Source organism: Rhinolophus sinicus, linkage group LG07, assembly GCF_036562045.2.
Source record: "Rhinolophus sinicus isolate RSC01 linkage group LG07, ASM3656204v1, whole genome shotgun sequence".
NCBI lineage: Eukaryota > Metazoa > Chordata > Mammalia > Chiroptera > Rhinolophidae > Rhinolophus > Rhinolophus sinicus.
In genome coordinates this window covers 39,454,797-39,477,819 of record NC_133757.1, presented here as the reverse complement: position 1 = coordinate 39,477,819, position 23,023 = coordinate 39,454,797, and the positions used below count along the sequence as shown (strand labels likewise).

Below are 23,023 nucleotides of genomic sequence, written 5' to 3'. Positions count from 1 at the left end.
TGATACCCTTTTCCTCATTCTAATTTGTTTGGGGAGACAAGACTATAACACAGACAACAGTTAAGGACAATAATGAAATAGAGAAATTCAGAGAAAAGGGATATCAATATGGGCCAGGATGGTTCTCATCTGGGATGGGGGTCGGGTAGCATAAGGATAAATAAAAAGGTTTACAAATATGCATGCTTGAGACATTTTCTTTTCCCTGAAGATTCAAGGGGGTCTGGAAGGCAGAGCCACATAGCACAGTTAATCATACCTGTGTACGTTGATAAAAGATACCTGAGCAATTATACTATGTGGTATTTCTACCATTCTCCTCCTCCCACCTGCTGAGTGAGAACCATTGGACTAGAGTGAAAGGATGGTTGTGTGTAGTAGGTATGTAGTAAATAAACACGGGATACACAACAGGGAGGAAAGCCAAAGCAAGCAGAGGGGTTTGGTTACTTTGGATGGGAGAGGTAGGTAGGTGGATAGATAGATGGATGATTCATAGGTAAATAGGAAGCTATTTAAATTTATGCACAGTTATATCTGTTGAAAATCGTGCTTAGGGACAGGTCAGACAGACAGTAGAGGGGTAATAGAATGTGTTAGTGGACCATGACATTATGAATTTTATATGGAAGTAACTTTGAAACTGTAACCTCCTTGCTGTATAGGTAGGAAATTGAGGATTGAGAGAAATTGTTTTATCCAAAATGGTTAGTTTATATCACAGTTACCCAGTAAGCTAGTATATATTCCAAGCATGTCGTGAAGACCTGAATGAGGTTGGTACTTGTGAATATAATCATGAAAGTCCAGATAAAGTATGTTTCAGGAGAAAAATCAGATTTCAATCATCCATTTTTTTTTTCTTTTAAGAATGAAGAAGTAATTAAAGGACAGACTCCTTACCATTTACACATTGAGGACTTCTCCAGAAAGCTTTAAAAACATCTTTCTAAACTTGGATCTATCCTTTAAGAAACTTTTCCTAGAAGAAAATTGGCATGTGCTTTATACAGTAGTTTATAAATGACTTCCCTCTTTCTGATTACTGTTGCATTATAGTGTTATAATCTCTTTCTTTGAGGATTCAAAACTTTTAGTTTTTGCCTGCTAAAAATACCAATTTAATTCTTGTCTGAGAAAGAAACAATAATTAATTTCATGTTTTTCAGGTAACTAAGCAAGACAAGAACCTCATAAAGCCTCTTTATGACCGATGCAGAATTATTAAGCAAATCTTGTCAACTCCTTCCCTTATTCCAACAATTGTAAGTGAGGATGCTTGTGTTAACTAGAAACCTGTACTTGGGCTTTGTATTGACGTGTAGTTAGGGAGCCAGTACTCTGAGAGTTCAAAGGAGCCTTCTTGGCAATATATGCTGCTAACAAAGCCAGTTATTTTCAAAAAAGTAGAAATGTGGTCTCCCTCAGCCCCAATACTATACAGTGGCTGATAATTAAAACTATTGTGACACAGAAATATATCGCAATTGTATTTTTAGAGCCAGTTTTAACATCTGCTTCCATTGCTTGCGTGAGAACAAACAATGGATTTCAGTTTGGCATTTTCTAATTTACAACATAGCTAGACAAAACAGAGCCTTTTTATTCTGTGTGTTAGTTAATTTTTCCTTTAATAAAATTGACAGTATGTTACTTGACATAATGCAACATTTGATTTTTGGTACCATTTGACCATCACTATGCAAGATATAAGTAGATTCATTTCAATAGAAAACATGAACACTGAGATGGAGGTTAGACTACTTTTAATAAAGAATGATTTACATGAATACAGAACTGGAAGAGCACCACAATTCCTACTCCATCAATATTCAAACAGTCACTTGCTCAAGATAGCAATATTAAAAAATATTAACAAATATAAATTTAAATATACTTGAGTACATTTATACTGCCACAACAAAGACAACAGTGATTCATAATCTTTGAAATTTTCCCATTAAGGAAGCATAATTTAAAAATGGGGTATGATTTTCAGATTTCTTGCAAGAAAATCTTTTGGTTGTGATAAGCATTAGCAGAATAGGTTACAGTAACTCCATTTCGCTCTAGCCATTGTAGAGTTCTCCCCTGAATGTGTCAATTTTCTGGGTATCCTCTCTATCAGAATGTGGCCCACACTAGGATGTGATTTGGGTTACTTCGGGATGACAAAAGGTCTTTAATCCATCTCATCCTAACCCAAGTAACTGTTTCAAAGCTGGGGCCCAGAAGGTCTGGGTAAGAGGGAGAAACTACTAGCAGTGCAGCCCAGATGGGACTACTACTTGATGTCTATGCCTTCTTTGGCCCAGCAGAGATGAACTTGGGTGAGCATTTCAGCCCAGGATGGGTATGTCTTTGCTCATTAACTTCTGCAAGTTTTCTGATGCAATGGAGGAAGAGTTTCTCGTGGTTGCTTACTTTTTGTTCTCAGTAGGCATAGATAGGGGTCACCTACCGTTTTCATGGTGTCTATTTATGGTTCCCCTTCCTGTTTTTGCTTCCTCAAGAGGCACTTCGCGTTTTTTGACTTTGTTTAACTCTTGCCTATGATAAGCAGGAGGAAGAGGACTCGGATGAAGACTGTCCACGGGGAAGCCAAGCACCTTCTCTGCCAGATCCAACATCTCACCTTCCCGGTGGCGTTCAGCTCACCTACTCTAATGAGACCGAGCCTGTCAGGGTCCTGCTACCAGATGAAAAGAAAGAACTCAAACAACCAGCCCTCTCCATGTCCAATTTACATGAGGCCACCATGTAAGTGTGCATTCTAAGTGTGGAATCACCTTTTAACACCTTCGGGTCTGTGATACCTCATATGTACATACGGAATTCAGAAGACCTATTAGATTCTCTAAAAAACAAACGCTATCCACCAGAGAGTAGCCTTAAAAGCATAATCTGGTTGTGTTCTTAACTGGAGAATTGAGAAGACGATGCCGTGAGGAACCACGGCTCCCACTAAGGTCCTAAAGATGCTGTAAATGCTGATGTTCAGTTGGCGACATACAGTTGCACCTCCTCTCAGCAGGGCCTGGCACCAGTCTAACTCTTGGCATTGTGGGAAGCAGAGCTGGCCTTTGAAAATGCTGGACGAAAGGAATTAAGGTCCTGTCAGGGCTTTTATCCCAGTCTATTCCACTTAGATAAGATGATTTCTCCAGCTTGAGAATCCCCTTGGCCTTAAGTCAATGAGCCTCCCTTTTTCTCCTAAGGGCCCCTAAGTCAGGAGCTATATGGATTTTCATCAGTGTTCTCATTATCGTCACTCAGTAGCTTGCATTCATCTCGATCGTTGGCCTTCCTTTGGTTTGTGTATTGCAGGCCAGGTTATGAGATTTTTAACATGATTACGGCGTGGTGACTATATGCCTCAAGATAGGGATGGAATCCCTACAAATAATATGATGTGAGATCAAGGGCTAAATTGTAAAATGAGATTTTAGTGTGCTTGTAGAATCAGTTGGTACCTCAATTTCAGCTCACAGAAAAGTGACCTGTTTGGAAGCAGAAAATCAGTCTTCCTTCCTCCCTCTCTCTCTCTCTCTCTCTCTCTCTCTCTCTCTCTCTCTCTCTCTTTCTCTGTTAGTTCTAAAGCAGCTGTTCTTATTTTGGGTGGACTTTTTTGAAAGCAATAGATTTTTTTTTTTTTTTTTTTTAAGGAAATGCTCACGTATAATTTCAGGGAGTTCAGAGTCTCAGTCTCTGAAACCGTACACAAGTTCTCCAGATAAAAATCCCTGCTCTAAAGTACATGATTTTTCTCTCTTGTCTTAGTAGAATGAAGCGAGTAGAATTTGCAGTGTAGCTATCGTTTGGGTCTTCGTTTCATTGCCAAAGGTCTTGCCATTCTCCCCATACTCTAGATTTAGGGTAGATTTTTCTTTAAAATCTCTTCCTCTTATGTGTCTAATGTGCAGTCTATCACCAAATACCTTCAAAATATCTGTCCTTCATCCGTTCATACGGCCTTTACCTTCACCACTTTTACAACGGACTCAGTCTGTTTGCTTTCTTTCTTTCCTTGTCCTGTCTCCTTTCCTGTGACATCATTATCATCAGGCCATGTCCCGTGTATGTGCTCCCCTATGTTCAGGCTGTGCTGATTCAAAGACACCCTTTTAGACAGAACACTTCTGTATCATCATATGCTTTTGCTGAATAGATAAATCTGCTCACGATCTCTGTTATGCCAGAGCTCAGTAATGGCAAGTATACATTTCCCTGATGTAGGCCTGTACTTCTTGACCATCTCCGAGAAACGAGGGCGGACAAGAAGAGACTTCGGAAAGCCTTAAGAGAATTTGAAGAGCAGTTTTTTAAACAAACAGGAAGGTAAGTGTGGGCAGAGGTATATTTTAAGTTAGTTATTTCCTAGGGAACTATTGTTTAAGTATGAGCTAGAATTTTTTGAGGAACAGTGACTTTATATTAGGTATAAATAATTTCCACAGTGACTTAGACCCAGGATTTGTCTCACGCAACATTGTGATAATGCCATTATTAGGTATGTTTTATGGGAGGCTGTAGCTGTCAAGTATGACATTGAGGTTTTAAAAAATAAAAGATGAACTCCTCAAATCCCTACCTTTAAATAATACATACCACTGTAACTAGTGAATTTATCTAAACCTTTAAAAATAAATCTGATTTTTCAGCCTACAGAACTTTGTTCTTGGTTATGTAGTTCCACAGTTATTCTCTACTTGGTTAAATAATCCTTCCTTTACTTGAAATATACCCTTAAAACTTCAGGATCTGCCCTTAGTTATTTTATTTCAGGATTTGGTCAAAAGTTCATAGCTATTTTTTCTATCCCTTAAATAAATATTTAGCTATATCTTCTATTTGTATTCTCTTTTTCTCTGTCAACCCAAGTGTCTCATTATGCACCCATGAGTTTCCTCTAAATTTTGGTGTATCATCAGCAAAGTCGTACATATAAAATCATGAGATAAGGGTTATTGATTCACTTCTGGAAGAGACAGTGACAGACAAATCATTTAGCTATCCTGAGTCTGTTTCCATGATGGAATGATTCGACTTCCCAGGATACTTTGGGAAGCTATAGCTACCCACGCGGGATGTCAGTCTTAAAATAATAAAGGTATAATTTTCCAAAGTCACAAGGTTATTAAGGTGGCAGAGGTGAGAGTCAGTGATGAACTGATTCCTGGCTGTTCCCCCCATCTGTGTACCTGCCTTTCCTGAACTGCTTTCATTTCAGCAGACTGAGGGTTGCCCTGATGGAGAGAGACTATTTTCTAAAGCATCTTGAAAGGCTGGTCCACTCACCTCTTAGTCAGCAGCTTTTCCATTTCAGCCCTTCCGGGCTGTTCAGTAAGTCTGGACCTACAAAGTCAGAAACTTTTTGCATTCAGCAAATACAGATGTAACCGACCTAGTTTTCTGCCTGGAATCTTCCTTTCCAGTTGATTGCTACCAGTCCAAGTTACTTACCTTTCTGCTAATGTTAACTAATCTGGTGAGAATATTATTGTTATGTGGCTGTTCAACTTAGGATATAAACATAATTTCTCGTTTTCTTTTTCCATTTCTATTTATTCCTTTATAAATTTCCATATTACTTTTACATTTACATTTTGATCTATTTGATCCCAGGAGTCTACTTTAAAGAGTCTGAGAACTTGCCAGGGTACTGGTACTCCTGCCTAATGGATCTGCAGTGGTACCTGGCATGCTTTCTGACACACAGGGAAGTGAGTTATGCTCTACATATAGCATTTTATTGTAGCTGTGAGTCCTCAACCCACTTGAGATATGCTTATATTTGACTGAGGTTATATGCCCTCTTGTGGTAGGTAATATACTTAAACTAAATGCAAAATCAGATAGTTGAATGGCTGTAAAATATGGAACTTAATCTTGTTTTCCTAAGACATTTTATTAGGAAGGCTTAACTATCCATAATGTAAAATAACCATGCAAATGGATTACTAAATATTTTAAGGTACTGTAAATGTTCTTGTAATATTTACCATGCAAGGGGCATAATCATATAGATTTGACATTATTAACAATTATGAGCCAAGAACTATGCTAATAAGCACTTTTGCATGGTTTATTTAACGAGAAAACTGCTTCAGGAAATAGTACCAAAGGTTTTCATTCTGGCCAATGACCTCTTGTTTATTAGCCAAAATAGAGTGTGCAGGGAAAAGTTACGTCATGGATTCATGTTTCCCTATGAATTAGACCATTTCTTCACTTAGATCTGTGTACACAAATTAAGGTGGCATTTAGACACCAAGTTATGATAAGTTTAGCCCATAATACAGAATGGAGGCAAAGGAATTATGTCGTATAATTTAGACATTTAAAAGGAACCCTATCTGTAGATTTCTGTGCTGTTGTGAGTTCTATACTAGAAATTGCAGGGCAGTGTATAGTGGTACAATACAAGTAGATAACTATTATTTTCAGGGATTAGCTTTTTTTAATTTAAGAGCTATATCTTTATCAGTACTGGGAAAATAGAAGGGGGTATAGGCAATACATTAAATGTTTGCTATTTACCCATTTTTAGCCATACTGATATGGGAGAGTATTTGTGTTTAGTAGCAATTGTGGTGACTTTATCTATTTTCTACCCCTTGTATTTCAAAGTCATGGGTGGAAATGTCTTAAAAGCAACTTATCAACCAAGGAGACAAGGGCACTTTGAGATCATAAAGCAAGTATTGCCCTTTAGAGAACATGTCCTGACAACATATTTTTGTGGGAAGGCAAATGGTTTTAACTCCAGATGTTACCCAATTGTACAAATAAATGGCAAGAACATGTGTATTTGAATTCATACTTATACAAATCTATGCATTGTCATACGTCTCGTCTTAGTAGAATTAGTGTGTCAAGAGAACCATTGAAATGTATTCAAAAATTACTTCAATCAAGGAACTTTTCAGTGACTCTACTATACATTAGCAGAAACAGGTATTATAATTACATGAAAACTTGGAAATATTTCATGTTTGTCAGGTAGCTATTAAGCTTTTTTTCTCCTATCACCATAAATTTATAAATTATTTTTAACATGGTGTTTGTAGTATTTTTACTTGCTATTTTTAACAACTATCACTACAAAGCAGAACATTCTCCATAGGCAGGGAACTGGAGCATGGATAATGGGAGAATGACTAGACAAAGAATGCGTTAAGGTTCTGGTTTTTGTTTTTTCTTCCCTCAGACCTTTTCAGTTGTCCTATTGTTATATATCTATGCACTGGACCATATATTTGCAAAACACCTATGACATTCAAGTACTCAAAGGGTACTATTATACAGAAACCTAGTAACACATGGAAGAGCAAGTGAATGAAGGTGAAAGGGAAGGTAAAAAACACATGATGCAAAATCCAAGTGGAAACTGCTGCCCTGTACTTTCTCAAGTTAGAGTTACGAAAGGATTTTTAATGACTTGATTCACTGTGAACTGATAGGTGGTACTTTCTGTTTCGCAGAACTCCACAAAAGGAAGACAGGATACCAATGGCAGATGAGTACTCTGAGTACAAGCACATAAAAGCCAAACTGAGACTCCTGGAGGTCCTAATCAGCAAGCAGGATGTGGCCAAGACTATTTGAAGTTCAAGACATACTTGTGATTCCTTTTATCCAACGTAAAGTTTATGTTCCTCTGCCATTCTTGCTAAGTAAGTAGTTTTGACATACGGAAAACTGAAGCACTTTAGTAGTAGTGTTAGCTGTTTTTAAGAAGGGATGGCAAATGTAGTTATAAATGAGGAGGAGGGATTTAGATGGGGGGAATATACTAAGTAACAGTATCGTTGGAAAAAAAATGCAACTTCTTCCATGCCAAGGAGAAAACTCACAGCATAATTATTTTGGAAAACATTTAATATTTTATCAAATCTAAATAACACATAGCATCCACTTGCGCAATGGGCCACTTATTAGGGAAAGTCTACTTAATGTCCAAAGACTGCTTATGTTGATGTATGGGGAAAAAAGCATGATTTAAAAAAATAGGAGGAAAAGAAACTCTTCTTTTTATCTAGGAAGGAATACAGATAGTAAGAATGTAACTTATTTGAAACTAATAGATTTTTAAGTGATTAAAATCTCCTACCTTGTCCCCTGTCTGCTAGGCTTTCAGTACCTGAAAATATACTAGAATGTGTCACTGCTAATTTTTTATTTCTATATAAAAATAGCACATTATTTTATCTGTTAATTGAAATTTTACATTTCTGATTACCAAAGTTCATTCTGATAGCATGTACTTTGTGAATTATCTTTGTCTATAACTGACAGACGTTTATATTAAAATATTGTATTAAAATTTGAAAATAGGTATTTTGGATAGATAAGTGTCTGCAGTATATAATCTAATGTGATCACAGTTATGATTGCTAATCTTTTTGTTTACTATAACTAAGATTATATAACTATTTTTCCATTGGGAATATGCATTTTTCTTAATGTTCCAAGGTCTATACTTTGTAAAGAAGAAAAAGCTTTCTCGTAAGCTGTAGTTAATCTTCATTCTGTACAAAATGAAAGGTTTGAAAATTGTTTGCTATGATACCTTGGAAAAGAAGTCAGAATATTTTATTTGCTTCATCAACTTTAGTGTATATTGTTTTGTTATTTTGTACTAAAATACACGTTTATTATTTTTGCTTTTGTAAAAACAAGTAAAAGGTCGTTTTCTCTCTTGTACCAGCCATGTTTGTATTTCTATTTTCTGTAATGTTTAAGCATGTTGAACAAATTCACATTTTCATATAGTTTGGACAGGAAGAATATTGACTATTTCAGAGGCTTATTGTTTTTTCTGTATTTACCTGATATTTTGTAACTTTTATGAAGCAGAATAATGTCCTTCATAAACCTGTTTAATTAAAGTCATCTACTTGTAACAGGACAGATACACAACTATTTGAGGTTTACAAACTACATCTTTGATAAGGGAAATGGTTTCGTGACATGTATACAATTGCTATTAAAATGTAACTATATATTCTATATGATTGTAAATATTTTATACAACAATACAAATAAAATATTTTTCTATTATATTTATTATGTTGAAACACAGTAGTTGTTTCCTGTTAGCTAATATAAATAACATAAATAACACTGTCAAACAACAAGTTGGAAGTGCTGACAATTCTAGGCTTCAAGATTTAACTCATGCTGCAATTACACCCTTTCATGCGAGTTGGAGTTATCCCAATATTTGTCCAGTAGATTAAAATGAATGCATATTTAAACACCATTTATAAGCCATTATTTTGTATTTTGCTAAAGCGGTATATAATTGTTTTGTTATGTTTGGTATAGAGGGAAAATAAAAACATTGCAGCATCTAGGCAATAAAGTGTCAGAAGTAGAACGTAGAATGTAATGGGAAGGGTAGGGAATAGGAAACACTAAAACGGCTCTGAATGAAATTTGAAAAGTGGCCGTTTGCTTTTGGTGATAGCGGCATGTGCATGCTTCAGTGGAAAACGTCTGGTGATGAAAATGGACAACAGAGGATCAAAGCTCCTAAGAGAAGGAAGAGGACTGAGTAAGAAAAGTGGGCATTAACGTCCAACACTGATATTACAGGTTTTGCAGCTGGGATCTTTCTTTGCATTTGCAGTAGACAAACTCATGAGCTGATGACCAGTGATTTCTGCCACGGTGCCCAGAGAAAGATCCACAGGGTCAGTGTAAATGACTTCTAAAATGACATCCTGGGCATGGTGGTAAACCAGCACCCCATCTTCTTCTGTGCAGGTCAAAAATTTATTATCCTTGGAATTTAGCTGAGGAAGGCGCTGCTTACAAAATTCATCTCCTGGTGATCCCACAGGGGCAATAACAAGAATCACATAATGATAAGCTGTGTACATACAGTAGAAGTCCCCAAAGTATAAGTTAGTATTGGGGTTAAAAAGTTTTTCAGCAGCAATCTCAAACCTGTATCTTCCATAAGGTGAATCCTGGGGTGGCTTCCCAGTGTTGAATTCAGTGCTGCAGCTGAAGAAGATGCCTTCTAATTTTCCACTGATAGGAGAGCCATGGCTACCACTGTTATCCTTGACAGAGGGCTGCATAGCATTCTCATGATGTTCTCTGCAAGAGAAGAGAAATGGTCAGTGCTTGGCACAATAGTTGTAAAGCTACCGATTTATGGATTTGAATGGTGAGGGGCCTAAAAGTCAACATCTTTTATTAAAAGCCTGAATGCTAATCCTACTATCACTTCAAGAAGAAAGCGTCTTTGACATTACCTATAGATGGCTAAGTTCTAGCCTTGACTCTAAGGTAAGGATGTGCCGTTGCACAGCTTGGAGGTCTTGAACATAATAAATATCCTGGTCAGAAAAAACAAACTAATTAACATGAATTTTACAACTATCATGGAAAATCCAACAAAAATAAATTTGCTAGTAAATACATCTTTCATACTTGTATCATCACACTAATGAATCAATCACACAACATATACAATAACTTTTTTCCATTTTCCATGCTCTTTGACTATCTTTTTTTCTTTTGGATGAATTTTGAAAACAAATGAAGCAAATTTTAGAGTAAGGACCTGAAAACAGGCCAGTCCCCACTCAAGTAACAGAGAAAAGCAGAGAAATACTGACCTCCAGTGGCCAACTAAAGTAGACATTGGCAATATTCCAGAAATCTAAACCTAATACCAAACATGTATTTATTTATTCTATTGCATTTCTTATTAAAGGAAATAGCAATGGTAGTTTTGTTTTCAAATTTATGCTTAAAAATATAAAGAAATAGCTTTCTTGTTGAGTATACACGGTCATTTCCAGTCAATAGCTGACAGGTACAATAATTTGTGTTGTTTCTCTCCATTTGTACTCTAAATTAGGTGAATGGCATCCACCATGAATTATATAGTCTCGGGTAGATAATTACCAGCTAAAAGAGTTATGGACTAAACTCAATACACATAGGATATTCAAACATAAGAATGTTTTTTTGCTATCAAAATATATGATATTGCAAAGTACTTCATTTGAACAACATAGATGTCTAAATTCATGTCTCTCTCTATGAGTCCTTTTGTGTTTTCCACAGCTTAGAGCTGATGTAAATTTGGAAACATGATCTTGATTTAAGAAAAACTAGCAGTATGAAACAAAAACGAAAAGAGTCCTAAAATTTGTTCACATACAATCCTTTTAATTTAATAATCCTTTAGGGTTTAAGGTGAGACCAAGCCTTTTAAAATGACAAATTATAGGAATTACTGTGTATAAGTTTTAGAATCTATAGAGCATTTATCATTTTAAAAGACTTAGTCTCATTTTCAAAAACACATTTGCCTATTTACCCTCCTGAAATTTTCTTCTACAAATATGAAAGGGCTGTAAGTATTGAAACTACCTTTGGCATAAAATTCTTTTGGATTCTTGGAAGCTGCTCCCAGGGATAAACATAGGCTATCTTAGAAATACTAGCTGAGCACTAGAATTCAAAAGTAAACAAAAGAGATTGTCCTCATGAATAATTAATCCAAGATAATGGTTGAGAGATTTCCACTTAGGCAGAAGCCTGAAAATCCCACCCAATTCACCATTAATATTTCAGGATATAATCACTCTTTTATTCTCTCACTTTTAATGTCTTAAAGAGACCCACAAGAGGAAGAGAATTTAGTAGTTGATATGAGACAGAAGGCACTGAGCTACTGAGAATTAGAGGAGTATGTACATGAAACGCTCATCAACCTGGAGGTTTAAGATCTTTCTCAAACAGAGGAATTGGTATTACAAATGATTATAGAAAGCAACCTGAATGAAGTGGAAAACAAATCCCATGATCTGACTTTTTCTACTTAATTATTCTGGGAAATAAAATCAGAGTATAATTAACTATTTTGAAAAGAAAACTAAAATTGCTATTTCATAAAACTAGACTCAAGAAAAACCTAAGCCTAGAATTTGGAATGGCATTTAGTAAAGCCAATCACTATATGTATTTTCTTGATGCTTACCGAATATAATCAAAATATTCTTTGTGCTGGTTACGATAAAAAACAGAAAATTTTAGCATCCGTCCTGCAATCACTTCAGCCTTCTCCAACAGTTGTGTTAGATGAACTTTTGAATAGTCTGAAAATAACAACAACAAAAAAGCCTGTTATTAAAAATACAGAAAGTATAATATCAACTACATGCTTAATAAATCGAAGACTATTAAAATTCATCTTTAGGAAATTCATCTTAGTGAATAGGAAATTGCATTTAACAAAGAAAACATTCTTTGTCTTTGTTTGGCACATTTTTCTCTGTACAAAAATATTTTTCTTATGGTTTATGGTTGTTTTCAGGATACTACTGCACCCTTTTTTTTACTCTTTGAAATGAAAGATCCTGAAACAAAACTTAAATAAGGAATACAGACTTTGCATAACTCAAGTAATGTCAATAGTACCATATAAACTTTTCTTCAATCAGCTGATAAATCGAATAAAAGAAGCTTATAACCTGCAATCAATAACAAATTTAATTTAAATAACAAAAATAATTTAAAGGAGTAGCAATAATAATAATGTTCATTTAATTTACTCTCTAAATCTATGAGGTTGGCAAGGTAGATTAACTATGACCATTTTAATGATGCAGAAATTGTGGCTTGTCGAAGTTTAGTGATTTGCCTAATGTTCATACAGCTAATATCTTAGAGACTAGGTCTCTGTCTCTTAGTTGATTGTTTTCGGGTACACAAGGCTCTTGAAAGTCTAAAGCGTCTCTCAAAATTACCTGATTTTTTTCACCAGCTTTTTGTTTTGAAATTGAGGATTGTTGTCAAGCTCCTGTACAAGAATCTAAGCAAAAATTTGGTCTATAAAGATTATAAGACTTTCCAAATATAAGCAACCTAGTTTAATTGTTCATAGTTTGTTTACTCACAGCTTCACTGGCTCAACAAACATTTATTCAGATTAGAACATATGATGTACAAGGTGCCATTCAAAATTAGATGATCAGGTTAAAAGATAAAAATATATTATTCTTCCTCTCAAAAAACTGACAGTCTAAGGGAAGAGATAAATATACAGACAACCATGACTCATTATGGGGTAAGCACAGGGTTTTATCACTGTCATAGACTAGGCTAGAAGTAGATTAGTCAGTGACATTCTATTTTATTTCCAATACTTTGCACAGTAAATAACACACAGTATGTGCTCAATAAGTGTTGAGTGAGTGAAATGTCCAGATTAAAAGGCAATTTATACAAAACAGCTTTCTCAAAATGTATAGAGTCAAGATTATTGATAAAGCTTAGGTAAAATAATCTCTGAATTATTTTGATACACTGAAACAAGCTTTCAACAGCTTTAGTTCCTCTTAGATTTTACTCATGGAAATAAAGATGCAAATTAATTTATAGAAAAATATTGTGGCACATTTAAAAGCTGACACTTTCCTTATTATTTACCTTATAACTTCCTTAGAAGAATTATGGGAGTATAGTTAAATAAAAGAGCAATAGGGAGATTACTCTAAATTAAAGTAAGAAGACATAAGGGTTTCCATCATATACACAGAAATAAAAAGTGTACTCACATAATTAAATAGATTGTAGAAGAGAGTAAATATGTATATCGATAAGACTGATAGATGATATAATTTATGAACTAGAAATGCCAAAGGTCTTCTTTAAGATAAAGAAGAAATAATATTTCACACCTTTCCCCAATGTCAAGTAGGGTTTTAGCAAGTAAATTATAGCTCATTTTAATGGACAAAACACTATAATACTGTTTGATGCAGTCCTATGGAAAACAGCTTGGGTTCAAACAATGTCACAAGAGACTGTCTTAAATCTCCCTGGGAGGGCACAATGAAAGTAGGTGGAAAGAAATGCAGTAAGAGAAGGAAACATGAGGTAGATTCCAAAGAGGAGCTTTAATTCAGGGAAAAAAAAAAAAAAATTGAAGAAATATATTAATTCCAACATGATACTTCAAATTTAAGTGATGTCAATGAGAATTCTTTACTCATTACTAATACAATATGGAAATCTTGAGCTATTTCATTACTGATTACTGGTCTATGATTAATACCATATTCATCTATTCTAAAATGTATTTTTTTTTTACCATTTTAACATCTCTGACATGAGTCTAGCAATAAATGTGATAAGAAAACACGGTTTCATAATTTAATTGGCAGTATTTTTTCTTAATGATACAAAAAATGGTGGATATTACAATCAATGACATCTTAGATAGGAAGAAATATGGTACCAGAGAGATTATTTTCCTTGCTTTTAAAAATTGAAATCCTTAGCAATCAAGGATGTTGTGTAATCCCTAGCAACTTTCTCACAGAATAAACAAAAAGGGTTGAAGATAAAATCAAAATAACACAGAATTAAATTTCACCCACTCAGCATTTTCATAGGAGAAGTTTTATACTGAGTTTGAGCAGTAGCTAATTCTAAGCACATACTGAGTCTAAAATAATACAAGTATGAGGTTGTGGGTGGAAAAAGCTGATTTATCTGAAAGATGCCACAGCTGAAGACAGTTGCTAAGCAATCTGCAACAGGTGAGGGGAATTGTTTCTAAGGCTTTTCCTACAAGCTCCTTTATGTTAAACTCTCAGCCACTCTCTACAATTTTTTAGAGGAAACAATTACCTAGATAAAGAGGAAACAAAGCACCATTCTAAGAGAAAAAAGGAGGAGATGACAGATGTATTCAGGTAGAGTTATATTTGTATCTCTTCAACATCTATTTAATAAATATTTGTTTCTTGATTGAATGAATAAACAAACATATAAATGAATGAGATGAATGGGAACATCTCCAATCTAATAGGTATTAAAGTACAGTTCCAGGTCCAAGGGGATGGGCTCTCCACATCAGATATCCCAATGCCAAATGGCTATGAGGTATTTGCTAATGAAGCAAAGACATATATGCACACACACATACACACAGAGGACACTAGTTTACATATAGATTTTCAGAACTCAAGTGAAAAAAATCCAATAACATTTCTGGTTAGGTACAGTCTTGAAATCTGTTGCTTTCCCCCTAATTAGAGAAGGATGTTTCTGGCTTCTTCCTTTCAATACCGGTGAAAAGAAAAAATGGAAAAAAAAAAAAAAAGGAAGAAAAAAGCTATCTCTCAAAATATGCTGAGTATATTTTCAAACTGCATCAGTTTTTATCTGGAATGCTTTTATTTTGGAAAATCAAACTATGCCTGCAGTATAGAAGTAATTTAATGCCATTACCCAGATTTTGCTGAGAACTTCAGCTCCTTCCAATCAGTACAGCACTGTTCTGTTACACAATGCTAGTGGCAATGCAAAAATGACCAATGTGCCACACAACATCTTATAATTACATAAAGGAATTATATGTATATTTTTCTGTAATGAGCTTCCCAGAACTATTAAATAAGATTTTTTTCTATTACCTAAGTTCTCTTACCTGCTGTGCAGAATTCTATAATTTCACTCCATTCAGACACAACATAATCACCATCAACTTGTTTTGAGGCAGTCTGTACTGCTACCGTATACTCAGTTCTTGGGCTCAAAAACCAGTGCCCACGGACAGTCATTGGCAAGGGAACAGCTTTTGCCACTAATTTTGTTGGAACATCCTAAGAAAGGAAGAAAGGGAAAAAGGAAAAAAGGAAAAAGGGAAGGAAGGAAGGAAGGAGTGGAGGGAGGAAGGGAGAAAGGAAGGAAATAAGTTAATTTAGCAGTATAACTTGAATGAACTGAAAACAATGTAGGAGAACTTATTAAATTCCAAGCTAATAATAGAATTTTCCTGTTTAAAGATATTTAACAATTATTCGAATCTCTTATTTTCCAGATGTAAAACTAAGGCCCAACTTGATCAAGAGACATGACCAAGTTCATACATCTAGTTAATGACATAAGTGTACTTGGATTTTAGTTCCTTGATTTCCAGTATAATATTCTTCTCTGTACATTCCTTTTATATGCTCCTTAAAGCAACATTCTAATACTAAATGATAAAACAAAACAAAACAGAAACATGAAAGAAGTAAAATGAAATAGATTTAATATTTAAAAATATATTTATTTTATACTACCCAATAATTTTATGAGTAGCCCATTGCTAAATATTTGATATGTGAAGGGAGAGAACATTTTTAAAATAATTGAATTAGGTTTACATATAAAAGAGGTAATATTTACTTCATTTGTATTCAAGTATGAAGCCTATGTGTCCAGAAATATTTAGGTATTTCTAAACAACAACTAATAAAGTACTTAAACCTGTTTGTTGAATATTCACCACATATCCAAAGATATGGTATTCTAACTGTGGAATAAAGAAAGGCGGTCAAATCTTGACATCATTTAATGTTAACTATGTCAAAGCCAGTATAAGAAGTCACCAGAAAGCATAATCAAAATTGGAACATAGAAAAAATAATGACTCATGAATCTTGTTCTCTCTCTCACACTTATCTGTATGTATAACCCTCACTTACAGTTAGTATGTATAACAGTACATCTAGTAAAACACATAATTTCCAGACAAGATAGTTCTTTCAAACGATTTGTCAAGTTAAATTTAGCATCAATATAAAAAACTAGACCATCATCAGTGAAAGTACTGAAACATAAGAAAGAATACTTAAACCAGGAAACTAGTATGGGTTAAGTAGATAGCATGAGAATAAATATCAGAGAATTGTTACATGTCTAGACATCTAAAGGTTAATTTTCATTGTCAAACCACAAAATGAAAGATTACAACCTTAATGTATTTTAACAAATACCTTCAAGTTTACAAGCTGTATCACATTCCTCCTTTGGCAGTTACAGGGAAAAAAAATGTGTGCTTCAATAGAAAACTATGCATGGCATATAGCAAACTATTCTGACTATCTTCTGATTCTGTGGAAGCTATTTTACGACTATAATTTGTAGATAACTGATAATTCAGTTATTCTTCTCTAAATACATGCAAATGAATTTTGTTCAGTAGAAGGACAACACTCCCCTCCTTCCCTTGCTCCCTCCTCCACCCCAAACCAGTTCTGCCTCCACTTGTTCATTTATTTCAATATCCTGATCTACAACTGTGTCTTTACTTTGGTCTATCCTTTGAACTGGTTGTAATACCTCATCACTTACCTCATTAATGAGTTAAATTAAATCTTTAACTCATGTTCATTTAACTCATGTCTGTATGAGAGTCATGATTTTAACTTTTTTGGGAAAAATTGTATTTTAATAATATACTTGGCATTTCATTTTCTTACAAAATTTCTTAGAGGGATACGATTTTTAAATGATATGTAATTTTCATTCTTCCCAATGTCAAATACATCATATAAGTAATTAATACAATGTTACTACTTCTTTCAAAATGTCCTCCTACTTAGAAAGTTTTTAAGATGCAAATACAAGTATGGGTTAGGATTTTACCTTGTGTTTAAATTTATTGGAGTTCTTGTTCTCTTTTTTGTTAAGGTCAATGAAATAGTGTGTAATACGGTCCTTTGACTTTGAATCCATTTCCCATGAAATCTTGAATGAGTCACATGTAATATTACTTATTTTGATGTTATGTGGTACGGGAAGTTCTTCCATCTCTGCTATGCCACTGTCTTGTGATTTGTTCCCTGCAAGAAAATAATGCACAGATAGTTTCCAACTAATGAATTTTTCAAGTTTGGGAGCTGGGTACATATTTCTGAACTCAACTATGTAATTACTAAATCTGAGATTTCATTTTGTTCATGAAATAATTTCAGTGTTAATGATAGAAAACAACGTTTACAAGGTCACATTACCAATAAAAAGCAGAACTAAATTAGTCCACACCATGTCTACATTTTCAATTTACTTTTCCAATTTCTACTTTCACAGAATGAAAACAAAAACACTGATGACCCATCTTTCTAATCTACAGAAGATTAGCCTTACATGGTAGGTTCCATCTGAAAAACAACAAGAGACCAGTTTTCCTATATAACCAATCAATTCTGCTCCAAAGTATTATCAGGTGTTTGGGCCTAGATGTCAGAAATGTTGATAATGAAGAGTCCAGTCAAATAAAGGAAATGGTTCTTTAAAAAGATCTATGAGGTATTAGAGACAGTCTGTAAAAATTGCTCCTCCTTTCCCCTTTTTGAAATTTGTATAAAGAAACAGCATATAATGGTTATATCACATATACAAATAATACTGAAGACCATTCTCTTACAAGTTACTATGTCAAGGATTACTCTAGGAATCTTTTTACCTGTCCTATCTTGATAAATTTAATTTTGAGTGCTAAGCCAATAGATAACGCTAAAAGAGAAAAAAATGATTGCTATGTTGATTGGTATTAAAATTTTGAAGAACTTATCTGAAATCTGGTTACTTTAAAGATTGTGTTGTACTTTTCCACTTAGGGAAAATTCTATCACTTTGGCTAAGAGTATGATGGATGAATATATATATATATATATATATATATATATATATATATATATATATATGGTCTAGCCAAGTTTATGGGGAAGACATTCTGGATTAAATTTTACTCCACTTCTTCCTATGTTCCCTTCCCCCAAGCCAAGATAAAATTCAGTGCCCCAGAAGAGGAAAAAAAATAAAATTGTTACTTAAATGATAAAAAGTGGTAGATTATAAATCAGCTACATAACTTGTTTAATAACAGGATAAAATAGCAAGTTTTCATCAGAAAAAGTTAAAAACAATGAATGTCACTTTCCATTTTTAGATTAGATTGTAGTCATTGCCCACACACTCCCATCCCAATTATTGATATAAAACTTTTAATTATTCCCAGTATTATTAAATCTTTGACCCATATTGTCTTATCTTAATCTTTGTTGTAGCCAGAACCCAATGGCAATTGAAAATTAATTTCAAAATAACTTAAGTTCGTTATTATCATTTTTAGAATAATACTTTTAAAAATCCTTCGTTCTTCTATGTACTTCCCTCACACACCTGTTTCTCCAGATTCTCTCTCCAATAAAACTCCCAAAAAAATTACCCCCCATCTTTTTCTTTCCTTCCCACCTAGCCTCATTGAATCCCAAAATTGCTTCTGGCTTAAAGTCTTTCAAAAGTCAAGGGAAGGGAAGATACCAAGTGGAATGCTTTTAATGGTCTTGGGGAAGGGAAAGGCAATACATACACAAACAATAGTAATTTTTGTTTTGTTTAGAAAAGCTCACATTTTTACCTATTCTGGTTACAGTTATGTTTAAAATACAACACTAATGAAATATATTTCTCGACTCTAATGGTAGAAATTTCTGTAGAACTGATCTACATTATGACTTTCCATATAATTTCACAACTGAGTGAAAAAAATAATTTAAGATCATTGAGAAAAATTAAGCTATTTTGTATTGGATCCAATTTAATGAAAACTTCAGTATAGTAACACTACATAAAATACTGTATTTTGCCATTTAAATTTTCACTATTATCTTAGTCAACCTTAAAGTTAAAACTAATTTATTTCCTAGAATACAATACTTTGTTTTCTACATTTTTTTCTTTTTATTAAAACTTGAGGGGAAAAATTATTGACATGTGGAAACTTTTGCTAAAATCATTTTTCCATTCAGATTATAAAGCTCTAACCGATAAAGAATTTGTTATATTAAGAACCTTCATTTTCAAGTTCTTTATCATAGTCCCAGTTCTTAACAAAGCCACTAGATTATCCTCTATGCAGCTTTCTTACTTGGGTAGAACAGGTAAAGAATTTTGCTTAAATTCGTCCTTAATTACGTGTAACATCCTTCCTCCTCACACTCTGATCATCAATATTTAACTGACATTTGGAGATAAGTGACAGAAGACAATGATGCTGTCTATAAAATTGGTGAGAGAGGGATCCAACATCAATGTACAATCAAATATACTTCCAAATGCAGTCTCCCTTTATTTTTTTATTAAATTTATTGGGGTGACAATTGTTAGTGAAATTACATAGATTTCAGGTGTACAATTCTGTATTACATTATCTATAAATCCCATTGTGTGTTCACCACCCAGAGTCAGTTCTCCTTCCATCACCATATATTTGATCCCCCTTACCTTTATCTCCCACCCCCCACCCCCCACCCCCCTTACCCTCTGGTAACCACTAAACTATTGTCTGTGTCTATGAGTTTCTGTTTCTCATTTGTTTGTCTTGTTCTTTTGTTGTTTTTGGTTTATATACCACATATCAGTGAAATCACATGGTTCTCTGCTTTTTCTGTCTGACTTATTTCGCTCAGCATTACACTCTCAAGATCCATCCATGTTGTCACAAATGTTCCTATATCATCTTTTCTTACCGCCGAATAGTATTCCATTGTGTATATATACCACAACTTCTTTATCCATTCATCTATCGAAGGATATTTTGGTTGTTTCCATGTCTTGGCCACCGTAAACAAAGTTGCAATGAACAATGGAGCACACGTGTCTTTATCTCTAAATGTTTTCAGATTTTTTGGGTAGATACCCAGGAGAGGGATTGCTGGGTCATATGGCAATTCTATTCGTAATTTTTTGAGGAAACTCCACACTGCCTTCCATAACGGCTGCACCAGTCTGCATTCCAACCACCAGTGTATGAGGGTTCCTTTTTCTCCACAGCCTCTCCAACACTTGTTACTATTTGTTTTGTTGATGATAGCCATTCTGACTGGGGTGAGGTGATATCTCATTGTGGTTTTGATTTGCATTTCTCTGATGATTAGTGATGTTGAGCATTTTTTCATATGTCTATTTGCCATTTGTGTATCCTCTTTGGAGAAATGTCTCTTCAAGACCTCTGCCCATTTTTCAATTGGGTTGTTTGTTTTTTTGTTGTTGAGTTGCATGAGTTCCTTGTATATTCTGGATATTAGCCCCTTATCGGAGGCACTGTTTGCAAAAATCTTCTCCCATTCAGTTGGTGGCCTCTTTATTTTGTTGATGGTTTCTTTTGCTGTGCAGAAGCTTTTAAGTTTCATATAGTCCCATTTGTTTATTTTAGCTTTTACTTCCATTGCCTTTGGAGTCAAATTCATAAAATGCTCTTTGAACCCAAGGTCCATAAGTTTAGTACCTATGTTTTCTTCTATGCAGTTTATTGTGTCAGGTCTTATGCTTAAGTCTTTGATCCATTTTGAATTTGCAGCCTTTCTTTCTTAGTAAGACTTCATCTTAAGGGTAATTCTAGCTACATTTCTCTACTTTGCATGCCAAATGATTCTAATATCTTTGGCTCTACTGCTGAATGGAAATACTGAATGAAGAATAAATGGTACTTTTATCTGTTCAAAATATGAAAATTTCTTTTCAGAGCATTTCAAAAGTACTTTTCTAACAACAGCAATTATTGAAACGTGAGCTGAAAACACTGCCAAATTATACAAATATATTGGATATGTATGGCTTGTCTCTCACTAAACTTAAATCCCCTTTCAAAAGAATAATCAGATTTTAAAAACAGCTTTATTGAAATATAATTCACAAACCATACACTCATTTAAAGTGTACAATTAAATGGCTATTGTAGTAGATTCACAGAGTTGTGCATCCATCCCCACAATCATAGAACATATTTTTACCCCCAAAAGAAATCCCACACTGTAGCTATTACTCTTCAACCCCAACCCCTACTCATCCCTTCTCCTCAACCCTAGGCAACCACTAATCTCTTTTCTGTCTCTCACATTCATCTATTTGGACACTTCATATAAATGGATCATACAACTCATACTGTCCTGGCTTCTTTCACTAAACGTAATATTTTCAAGGTTCATTCATGTAATGCAAGTACTTATTTTTATTGATGAATTATATACCATTGTATGGATACACTAGCTTTTATCGACTTATCAGTTGATGGATATTTGATCTGTTTCTACTTCTCAACTATTATAAGTGATGCTGCTATGAACGTTCATGTGCAAGTTCTTGGGTGTATAAGGAGAAATGGAATTGCTGATTCATATGGTCACTCTATGTTTCATTTGCTGAGGAACTACTAGACTGCTTTCCAAAGTGGTTGCACTGATTCCTACCAGCAGTGTACAACAGTCTAATTTCACCATATCCTTACCCACACTTATTATAAACTGTCTAATTTTGTTGTTTGTACTTTTGGTGTCATATATAAGTGACCACTGCTTAATCCAAGGTCACAAAGATTTACACCTAAATTTTCTAAGAGCATTATAGTTTTAACTCTTACATTTAGGTGTTTTTTTTTTATCTATTCTTAATTTTTATATTTGGTGTGAAGCAGGGGTCCAGCTTCATTCTTTTTCATGTGGATATGCAGTTGTCCTCGCATCATTTATTAAAAAGACTTTTCTTTCCTCATTTAATTGCTTTGGCACCCTTGTCAAAATCAATTGGCCATAAACATAAGGCTTATTTCTAAACTCTCAATTCTATTCCAATGATCTACATCCCAAGTCATAATCCATTACCACGCTGTCTTGATTACTGTAGTAGCATTGTAGTATGTTTCAAAATTGAGAAGTTTGAGTCCTCCAGTTTTGAACTTTTTTCAAGATTACTTTGATCTCACTTATATATGGAATATAAAGAACAAAATTAACGAGCAAACAAAACAGAAAGTCCCATACAGTCAGAGAACAGATGGGAGGTGTTTGGGGGGCTGGGTAAGAAAGGTGATGGGATTAAGAAACACAAATTGGTAGTTACAAAACAGTCACAGGGATGTAAGGTACAGCATGAAAAATACAGTCAATAATATGGTAATAACTATGTATGGTGTCAGGTGGGCACTAGACTTATCAGGGGATCACTTCAATGTCTAACAACTAATGCTGTATACCTGAAACTAATAAAAAATAATATAAAATAATACCGACTGCAAACTGTAATTGAAAAAAAATCGACACAGGGATTTAAAGTACAGCATAGAGAATATAGTCAATATTATAATAACTACATATAGTGTCAGCAGAATAATACACTTATTGGGGTGATCACTGTGGGGACAGAGCCCCAGAAAGTA

General features: G+C 34.3%; 2 protein-coding genes across 4 annotated transcripts in view; one reads left to right on the top strand and one right to left on the bottom strand.

Moving 5' to 3' along the window:
- FAM13C (family with sequence similarity 13 member C) overlaps positions 1-9,069 on the top strand; it is a 109,506-nt gene extending 100,437 nt beyond the window's left edge. The window contains exons 11-14 of the mRNA XM_074339443.1: positions 1,170-1,265; positions 2,561-2,760; positions 4,237-4,338; positions 7,485-9,069. Coding sequence (XP_074195544.1) covers positions 1,170-1,265; positions 2,561-2,760; positions 4,237-4,338; positions 7,485-7,608 — 522 coding nt within the window. The 3' untranslated portion in view covers positions 7,609-9,069. The remainder of the gene's footprint in view (positions 1-1,169; positions 1,266-2,560; positions 2,761-4,236; positions 4,339-7,484) is intronic.
- The window catches only part of PHYHIPL (phytanoyl-CoA 2-hydroxylase interacting protein like), a 127,869-nt gene continuing 106,595 nt past the window's right edge, over positions 1,750-23,023 (bottom strand). For all 3 annotated transcript variants that reach the window (XM_019731834.2, XM_074339442.1, XM_019731833.2), the window contains 4 exons: positions 17,452-17,648; positions 15,467-15,641; positions 12,008-12,125; positions 1,750-10,110 (listed from right to left, as the gene is read on the bottom strand). In XM_019731834.2, the coding sequence (XP_019587393.1) occupies positions 9,576-10,110; positions 12,008-12,125; positions 15,467-15,641; positions 17,452-17,616 (993 nt within the window). In that variant the 5' untranslated portion in view covers positions 17,617-17,648 and the 3' untranslated portion in view covers positions 1,750-9,575. The remainder of the gene's footprint in view (positions 10,111-12,007; positions 12,126-15,466; positions 15,642-17,451; positions 17,649-23,023) is intronic.